Here is a 10,217-nt window from a genome sequence, read left to right as displayed (position 1 = left end):
CTTTCTCTTCTCCTTTATGCTCAGGTATGTCTTCTTTTCTTTTCTTATTTTTTTCTTCTCAGTTTTTTTTAATTAGTATACTTTATGAATTTGTTTTTTTTTTCTCTCTTCATAGCTTCACTTGCAACTACATTATATATTTTTTTTCACTATATTTTTTTATTTTATTTTTAATTGTTTTTGTTCTTAATAATTGTATGAATGTTGTTGTAGGATTTTATTTTATTTTTCATATGAGATCAATTTTTAGTTGATTTATTTATAGGTTTTTTAAATTTTTTTCACATGAATTTTTTTAGTTGAATTTATTTTTTCGTGCTATTTATTTGTTACAAATTTGTTTGAGTTGATTTTCTTCTTTTTTCCAAGCATTTTGAGTATTATATAGTATTGATTAATATTAATAGTATTGTTCCGAATGAATTACCGACAGAATTACATATAGTATTGTTCCGAGTGAATTACCGACGAAATAAAGCGGGTAATTTTTTTTTGCTCGCTTTTTCCGTCAATAAATCCCTCAGACTACAGCGGCAGATTCAAGTAATAATATTTTTTTATTACCAACAGACAAAAAATTACCGATAAAATATTCACCAACAGAGCATTTTCGTTGATGATTTCATTGGTAGATTAATTACCAACAAAATGGTAGTGGAAATACCGACAGAAAATTCCATCGGTAAATCTAAAGATTGTGGTAGTGCGTGTTCTCAAATAGTATTGATTATGAAATCTTGACACAGGGTGGAATGAGATTTAAAAAGAATTTCAAATCTTGTTCAAATGATCAATAGCTATAATATTACAAACAAATATGATTTGCCATGACAGAAATACTCCATACTAAAATATCTAAATCAAAATATTTTTTATAAATGAATGATAATTATACTGAAAAACTAATTATTGAGAGATTAAATCAAACTACTTATAAAATTTTTAATATTGATCACATAGATATCCAAAATACGGTAAAGCGTGGCACAAATTGGATCACCATTTGACTCCTATATCGAGCTCTAAGAATTAAAACTTTTTGCTTACCCCAGGGATAATACATATTCAATTATTTGATTATTTGTATATTATCACTCTTATAATTTTCTTGTTGTTGCCGTCCTTGTGTCATTTCCGCAAGATAGGGATAAAATTAGAATATAAACATGTGTTTTAATCATGAAACACAATTAAAATTGCTTCCAAAGGTCTAAACCCGGTATTGGATTTCTTACATCAAATGAGTTAAACTGATTATTTCATTAAAGCATTGGGATCAAACAATAATTTACTAGATTTTATAATTACAAGGAATTGCCGTCGGCAATTGGTAAGATTGGTATAAACGACTGTACAAGTACAGTTTTTCTGTAATATAGAGAATTATGCAACTACATATACAGGATTGGGAGGGTGCAAAATAAAACGCTAGAAATTCTGATTGCTCCTAGCAAAGAACATGTCAATTGAAAGATGCCCACCTTCTTTTGGAGATGGCTTGCGCTTCTTACGTTTGCTTTGGCTTGAGATGTGGTCCTTCTGGACAGACCTGAAAGAGTTTCAAACTTGTCAGATCAAACGAAGATCATTACAGGAAATGCGGAAGCTATCCTAAGAAATGCAGTTTCTTTCGTATTTGGTAAGCATAAAATCAACCCCATGCTCTAGCGCCTAACCTAATCTCCCATATCTCATACAAGGCAGCTAAGATGATTGATATGGTGTTTGGACAAGAAAAGGAAAGCAAAAGTTACTGACACCCAATACATACAGATAACATCAACGATCACTTAGTTTAGTAGAACCCCTAGGAAAAAGAGTAAAGCAGTGTCCGTGATCCAAGTCCAATCCAAGACTTCATAAGTTGCGTTAAGATTGAAGAGGGAGAGGGTCATTGTGTAGTTCAGTGATCACTGATCAGAAAAACAAAATTATAGGCGCACGCGCACGCGCACATGTATATGAAAAACAACCTCTGCCTCGGTGTGGAAGTTCTCGAGTCCATTCTGGACTCATCCTTTTGAAGCCTCTCTGCAAGATGGAAGTCAGAGTGCTCTTGTCTTTCTTCATCAAAATATGGCGGCATTTCAATCCCACATAGCGAGCACTTGTAGTCATCCACCCAAACTAACCCATCTTTCTGTTCAGATGAAAAGACTGCCTCATTGTCCATGATGACCCGGTTCATTCTGTCAGGGCTTCCCCCCTCAAGCTGTCCAGGTAAGGACAAGCCTGATTCCTTCCGCTGTGACACTTCCCCTGCCATATCCTTGGTAATCACCTTGAAAATGACAAAAGAGAAGAATAAAGCTAAAGAGAAAAACTAAGAATCAAGAAAATCAGAATTCAATCTAAGTTGCCACTCTAAAATGACTGCATAGTCATTTTAGAGATTGACATAAGTAACCAGATAACAAGAACTGGGGAGCCCGCTAATTTGAATTTATTTCTAGTCAAGTCATGGACAACTCTTTCTCCTTGCCACATACCTTGTCCGCAATTTTGTTGCTTGAAGGTTCATGGATTTTCTCAGCTTCAACACTATCAGTGTAAGTGCAGTGGTGAACATTCAGATCCTGTAGATTATTGCTGTCCAGTGGATCTCTAATTCCATAATGTTGTAACTCATGACTCTCAATAGAAAAGGAACCTTCCATATTGTTCATTAAGTGTTGATCATTAATATCCAATCCCAAGGATTTTGGATCATCCAAATTTTTCCTAGATAAATCTCCCGGAACGATGAAGTTGTTGAGAGTTTTTTGTGTTGGATCAGATGGGGCACCAATATTGTCTTCATTGAAATGAGACAAGCGTAGGCCTGAAAGCAGATAAAATGATTTGTCATTTTATAAGTCCTACAAGGCATTAGATTATGCACATTCAAGATTCCTTCTCCGTCCAAACACATTTCCCAGTATGTAAGAAAACTCCTGGAGAGAGACACGTGTATCAAAACACAAAACAATTCGTTTTCACCTTCAGACAAAAGGCTGTATAAACCATAATGCGAATTCTTACCCATCAACCTTAAAGAAATAGGAAGTTCAGCCTTTAGCAGCTTTGAAGCATACTTCAAGATGTCTTCACTTGAGCAAATATATTTTTCCAAAGTCACAGCTCTGCTTCGAACCTGTAGATTCATGATGGTCAGTAGACTTCAGAGCATAATGACAAACATAGTAATAAGTGCAAGGAGAGGCCAGGTAGCGTAAGATTAAGGAAAGCAATAACGACCAAACAAATCACAAATCTTAAATTTCAATTAGCGAATCTATTGCAAAGACAATCAGCAATGAAATGGTAAAATTCTATTGTCGTCATTATCAAGCAAAAGAGCCTGCTTCTTCTTGTTCAAAGAAGCCAGCCATTTCTTGCACAATTGCAGTGGGTTAAGATTTTATCTACTGTCCAGGGCATCCCTCCTGGACACTGCTTTGCCAGGACAAATGCAAAGTAATGTGGGTGAGTAATGTGGGTGGGGACACCAGACCCACACCACGGATTACACGAATATATGGACAAAGACAATGAAGAATAGCTCAATCTATCACTCTTTAAATGGGAGACTGAGCTCATCTAGTCTTATTTCATTGTTTTTTTTTTTTTGTTTATTTATTTGGGTTATTTATGTTAGACAATTTTAATTGATGGATCAAGCCCAATGGTTGGATGTTTTAAGGTTATGCTATTTATATGGTTCTTTTTCATTTTTTCATATAATTTTGTTGAATTGATAAAATAACTGATTATTTCTCCTCTGAATTTTTTCTACTTCCTAGCTTTTTGTTTCCGAGCTTTTAATTCTTGGCTTCCTTCTTTCTTTCTTTGCTTTTAGTAGTTTTTTTTTTTTTCGCATCAACTTTGGTATTAGAACACTGGCTTTTAATTGTTCTCACAGTTAATCGATCTCTTTGCGCTTTTGAAAATCCTTAAAATTCAACACAAATTTGTGTAGAATCATCATCAATAGTTGACAAAAAAAATTATTCTTTCTGTTTATAGCTAAGATCTTAAAAAAAAAAAAAACAACGTTGTTCATCTTCAACACAGACCCTACACCCCTAGACATACTACTCCCTCAACCAAACCGCAACCATCCACCCTTGCGCAACCACTATAGATCCAACACTTCAAATCTTTCGTCAGTGGTGACAACAGCTGCAACACACCAACAATTTTTCTCCCTTTGTTTTGGAAACAAACAGCAATCCCTCCCTCAACATAGTCAAGGTCATCACAGCCTTCCCCTCGTAACAGGATTGGCCTTCCTCGCATCAACCATCATCTTTTCCACCTAGCACCCCCAACACAGCAGTCGAGACCATCCAACAGTGTCAACACAGCATCTTAATCTCCCTACAATCCACGACACTGAAAACACCACCAACGGCATATTATAGTCACATCAATGCCATGTAGCACATGCCAGAGCCAAGTCAGCACATTGTCATGCCAATGACACGACAGCCAGCATTAACACGTCAGCGCCATGTCAGCATTCTTCATCACGTCAGAACAGTAACTTACAACATCTTCCCATCACAATCTGGTCAGTAAGCCTCTATAAACTTCTTTTAGCCATTGAATATCATTGTTCCTAGTATATTTTTAAACTTGTTGACCAAGAATTAACATTGATATTATTCTTTTGTGCATGCATATAAAATATAATATGTCTTGCAATTTGAGCTACCTTCATTTTGTTGGCTTGTTTATTCACTTGTATTGAATATTCAGTCCTCTTAATTAATTATAAAGCTTGGCTAAATTTGTGGGAAAACCGAAACATTGTGATTGGACTACCTGTGGGTGTTTAGAGGACTAACATTGCTTGCTTGCGATTTTTTTCCTAGTTTAATATGCTATTGCTTAGTCTCCAAGATAAACAAAAAATTATATATTAGCTTTGATTTTATATTGCATTTTACTTGCAATTGTCGTTTGTGATCTCAATCATAGTCCTTGGATTAGTATCACATGCATTTACAAAGAGGTCATCTCGTGCACAATTCAGAACTCACAGTTGCCATGGACCCGAACTTTAGTAATGTTCTTAGGGATATTCAAGAGCAATTACAGCTCATGCGAGCTAATATAAACAACATGTCCAATCAGATGAACAACTTTTCTAGAAGGATAGAATCCATAAAAACTTTACAAATAAGACAATCTAGTAAGAGTATGCATTTTAATGACAATAGTAGGCACCGTCAAAGGCTAATTCCCCGTCGACAGTTATTGATTTTGTGAGATAATTTTGATGAATTGATAAAATAACATATTATTTCTCCTCTAAATTTTCTCTTCTTCCTAACTTTTCTTTCCCTATTTTTAATTTTTAGCTTCTTTCTTTCTTTCTCTACTTTTAGTTTTCTTTAGTTTTTTTGTTAAGCATCAAATGCCCTTCTTGAATCCATTAGCAAAGGAGCATGCCTCCTAACCTTAATCACATCTTCCGCAGGAAAATGAAAAGCCAACAAAAGGTGCAGAGAAGCAAGGAACTTTAAATAGCATTAACCCATTTGCATCTTATAATTTGCCCTCAAGTGTTCTCATAGAGAAGGCAACAAAAAATCAGAAAGTACCTCAAATGATGCAGTTTTCAATTTTAGAGTCAATGTTCGACCGCAAAGACCACCTTTTTTCATGTCAGCGCATAGCATCTCTGCAATATCAGCTGCCAACACAATTCAAACAGGCTTACTTAAGTAAAAAATTTCATTAATATTCTAGATAATTGTGTGACATTGAATGTCAAGCAAAACCAAATTGATTATGTGTTTTTTGTATTAAAGCCAAAAATGATATTATTACTGCATTTCTAAGGCCTCTGTAATAAGAAATCTTCAGAGAGTTTTGAGGTGTAATAAAGCCAAAAGAAAGCAACTGCTCCATCCCAAAGCATTACATAATTGTACATACACTAGATTAAAAAAAACATTAGATATGCCAAGGAGGCTTACCTAATTTCTGATAAAGAAGTGTCTCATCATCTGTGGCTGAAAAAGTTCTCTCACTGCTGATACTTTTTCGGGACCTGACTTGAGGGGTATCTGTCTTCCCGATCCCCAAACTCACAGAGAGAAAAAAATCTGCAATAAATCAGCAATGGTAACTGTCCACCAATTCTCTGTGCACATGAGGCATTCAAATCTATGAAGTTTTATTTTATATAAAGAATTTGAAGTCACTTCCACTTACTGTCAGAATTTCCAGCCTGAATAAAGGCCTCCTGGATTCATTTTACATAGATATTGTAAGGAGAACATCAAAATAATGTAATTATGTATTGATTCAATGCTCCGTACAAGTTGTTAAGCAGATTTTATTGTCCTAACCAATTATTTCTAAAGACTAACAATGTTTATACCCTCATATATTAGGCACATTGTTTATACCATGACAAAGAGGAAAACACCAGACAATGACTACCTGCTGTGGAATGAGAAAACAGTGCACAGAGGAGCCCGCCCTTCTGGAGCATCTCTTCACATGTGCTAATACCAAAAGCATCCCTCAGTATATGTTCAGTAACCTTACCAATGCCTCCAATCTATATAGAGTTCGATGATGTGAAATCATACTAAGACTTCAGAAACATTTTAAGAAAAAGGATAATTTGCATTTTCCTCAGAAGAATATGAAACATCTTTCATTGAAATAAAGTCAAAGAAAATATACCTTCCTTATGGGGAGTGAGGATATAAATGTCATGACAGCCATCCGATCATTTATTAAAACAAACTGTCCATTGGGTTTATTTATATCAGAGCAAACCTGAGGACACACACATGTCAAGTGAATATATATGGTAGGCTTTTGTACTGTAAAATGCATTATCTAAATGAAAACCTCCACCCCGTTCTAGGTTACCTGTCTTTTTTGTTTTCTTTTTTTTGGTAGCATATTACAGTTTGATTAGGTGGCAATAATTTAAATGCAAGAGCATGAGATTAGTCTTTTATGAGTTTACTACTGAAGATTAGGATAATTCATTCAGTATAATGTCAAAGATCACGTTTTGCAGACTTTGAAATTCTTTGACCAAATTTTTCCTATTCTAAGGCCCGATCAAGTATGCATGTGATCAAAATTCAGGTAAATAAAATGTCAAAGCCATTCACTCAGACATCATAACATGAGTTTCACCTTGAATTGAAAGCAGTCAAGGCTACAATTACTGAACAACTTACATTGGGCTATTGATGAGATTTCTAAAATTGACTTCACTGAAACTTAACCGTCTTGACACCTTTTTTTATGTTTTGCATGCTTCCTGCACATTTCAGAAGGCCATTAATGCCTCTAATAGTTACTTGCAGCTTATTGTGTAATAGATAAGCCCTTCATATTTGATCAGTATAAATATTTTTAAACTAGCTTGCTATCAAAAAAAATTATTGTACGTCATCCACTAAATTAATCTCTCATCATGAATAGTTCTTAAAGATTTTATCCATGGAGACATCTGTTCTATTGTGAATTTTATCAAAAATGCTTTTTTCAGTACTTTCTATATCACTATTAAAAGAAATGGGAGGATGCAAAATGTAAAGTCCATGCCAGACGCAAACTGCAATGAAATAAGGGAATAGCTAAAAGAACCTTAGCAAGTAAGCGATTTGGGGCCACTACAGCACTACATGTCAGGCCAGTCTCTTCATTGATGCATCAAAAAAATTTATTGTATGTCATCCACTAAATTAATCTCTCATCGTGAATAGTTCTTAAAGTTTTTATCCATGGAGACATCTGTTCTATTGTGAATTTCATCAAAATTGCTTTTTTCAGTACTTTCTATATCACTATTAAAAGAAATGGGAGGATGCAAAATGTAAAGTCCATGCCGGACGCAAACTGCAACGAAATAAGGGAATAGCTAAAAGAACCTTAGCAAGTAAGCGGTTTGGGGCCACTCCAGTACTACATGTCAGGCCAGTCTCTTAGTTGATGCATCAAAAAAAATTATTGTATGTCATCCACTAAATTAATCTCTCATCGTGAATAGTTCTTAAAGTTTTTATCCATGGAGACATCTGTTCTATTGTGAATTTTATCAAAATTGCTTTTTTCAGTACTTTCTATATCACTATTAAAAGAAATGGGAGGATGCAAAATGTAAAGTCCATGCTGGACGCAAACTGCAACGAAATAAGGGAATAGCTAAAAGAACCTTAGCAAGTAAGCGGTTTGGGGCCACTCCAGTACTACATGTCAGGCCAGTCTCTTCGTTGATGCATCAAAAAAAATTATTGTATGTCATCCACTAAATTAATCTCTCATCGTGAATAGTTCTTAAAGTTTTTATCCATGGAGACATCTGTTCTATTGTGAATTTTATCAAAATTGCTTTTTTCAGTACTTTTTATATCACTATTAAAAGAAATGGGGGGATGCAAAATGTAAAGTCCATGCTGGACGCGAACTGCAACGAAATAAGGGAATAGCTAAAAGAACCTTAGCAAGTAAGCGGTTTGGGGCCACTCCAGCACTACATGTCAGGCCAGTCTCTTCGTTGATGCATTTTCTAAGTTCTTCGGCAATCTTCACAATTACAGCATAAACAGAAAAGTGAATGTCAACACCATATAATGTAGAACAGCATTCAATAGAAAAGAAAAAGTAAGAAAACCCATCAACATACTTCTCCACAAGACATGCCCCTTTCTTTGCAGACCTCGGTTATATCCAGGTATGCTTCATCCAAACTAGCAGCCATGAAATTAGGATCGTATTTCTCAAAAACTATAGAGAAGCATGTGTTAGTCAGATATTTGCACATGATAAGAGAAAGCATTACATAATCTCTATTAGAACCCTATTGACTAACCTTTTCTAGTTAATTCACTGTAATGAGTATACTTCTTGAAATCTATAGGAACAAAAATTAACTCCGGGCATAATTTACGAGCAATGAAACCTGGCATTGCAGCACGAACTCCAAACCTCCGTGCCTACAAAGTAATCAAATATCATTTTCACAAAAACGAAGAGTAACGAACCAGATACACAGACATGCCACCAACAGTAACATCCAATCTAAACCTCATAATTAGCGGTCGAGATCATAGACATGCCACCAACAGCCATCGGTTTCCCTTTCAATGAAGGATTGCTCAATGTTTCAACAGCGGCATAGAAAGCATCCATATCCACATGTAACCAAATCCTCGAAAGATCACGCGTGGCTTCTAGCTCTAAAATTCTTCTATCTGCCAACTATAAATCATAGTATAAATTAAAAACCATATAGATTTCCAAGAGGAACAAAAATAAAAGCCACGGACATTTATAGGGAGTTTTTGAGCTTTACAGTTTGATAATGAGAGAGATCAGCAGCACTAAGCTTGGCACGTTGGGCACGCATGTTTTCAATTTTTTGCCTCAATAAAGCCTCCTTTTTTTCCTCGTTCTCAAAATACTTTGATCCTTTACTGGTTTCATAAACTATTCTTTGCACTTTCTCTTTGTCCACTCCTTCCATACCTAAAAACATTTTTTTATAACACATTGTTTAATCTAATTTCCAATAAAACATATCCAACATCGATCAAATAACAAAGAAACTCGAATAAAAATGCCAAGAATTTGCAAGCACGAGGTGAAATAATTGTGAAGAAATCAACCCATGTAGAGATTTTTATTACCTGCTTTGGCGTTAGTGTAAACTGTGTGGTAAGATTGCCACGGACGAGGTTTATCTCCTGACAAGGTCTCATTTTTCTCCATCTCTCTCTCTCTCTCTTTCGGCGCCCTCGGTCTATCTCTTCTTATTTTTTAGCGTGATCTTTTTGTGTTTTGGGTATTGAAAAAGCTTGCTGGAGAAGGAGGGAAAGTGAGAATTATTCAGGGTGTTTGGAATTTTTTTTTTATTTTATTGTACAGATTTTAATTAAGAAAAATGGAATTTAATTTATCAAATTCGTACGGAATTAAACAAAAGCTGTCGAGATCTTTATTCCAAAAACACCCCTGCTAACTTAACAACACTATCTTGCCCACGCTCAGAGAAAATTTTTACTTCGAACAATTTTGTTATTAAAGAACTCTAAAAGGCGTGGGAAAGTACTGTAGCTTCCCCACGCCTTTTAATTATACGTAATATAATAATAATTATTATAATTATAATTATATTATTATATTATAATATTATTTTTTTCTCTTTTATAGCAGTTTTTTTTTTCGTTTTTTTTTTTTTTTCTGGGGCTTTTTTT

General features: G+C 34.9%; 1 protein-coding gene across 1 annotated transcript; it reads right to left on the bottom strand.

Moving 5' to 3' along the window:
- Nucleotides 1-1,241: 1,241 nt before the first annotated feature.
- Nucleotides 1,242-9,900, bottom strand: LOC118055342 (DNA polymerase kappa). The gene is made up of 14 exons (XM_035067219.2): nt 9,651-9,900; nt 9,317-9,489; nt 9,049-9,222; nt 8,834-8,957; nt 8,648-8,748; nt 8,461-8,547; nt 6,685-6,780; nt 6,436-6,556; nt 5,967-6,095; nt 5,589-5,680; nt 3,022-3,133; nt 2,490-2,821; nt 1,974-2,281; nt 1,242-1,549 (listed from the first exon to the last, which is right to left on the bottom strand). The coding sequence occupies exons 1-14, from the start codon at nt 9,730-9,732 to the stop codon at nt 1,429-1,431; spliced, it is 2,052 nt and encodes a 683-aa protein (XP_034923110.1). The 5' UTR covers nt 9,733-9,900; the 3' UTR covers nt 1,242-1,428.
- Between the last annotated feature and the right edge of the window lie 317 nt (nt 9,901-10,217).

The sequence above is a fragment of the Populus alba genome, chromosome 1, assembly GCF_005239225.2.
Source record: "Populus alba chromosome 1, ASM523922v2, whole genome shotgun sequence".
In the NCBI taxonomy this organism is placed as follows: Eukaryota; Viridiplantae; Streptophyta; class Magnoliopsida; order Malpighiales; family Salicaceae; genus Populus; species Populus alba.
The sequence above is the reverse complement of the archived record's forward strand: the minus strand, read 5'-3'. Positions and strand labels throughout refer to the sequence as shown.

Excerpts from the sequence above, each read along its gene's own strand:
- LOC118055342 (XM_035067219.2), bottom strand. The coding sequence starts at position 9,732 with ATGGAGAAAAATGAGACCTTGTCAGGAGATAAACCTCGTCCGTGGCAA. Across the intron at positions 3,134-5,588 it reads TGAAAACTGCATCATTTGAG|GTTCGAAGCAGAGCTGTGAC; the intron begins GTACTTTCTGAT and ends ATGAATCTACAG. Across the intron at positions 2,822-3,021 it reads TATTTCTTTAAGGTTGATGG|GCCTACGCTTGTCTCATTTC; the intron begins GTAAGAATTCGC and ends ATCTGCTTTCAG.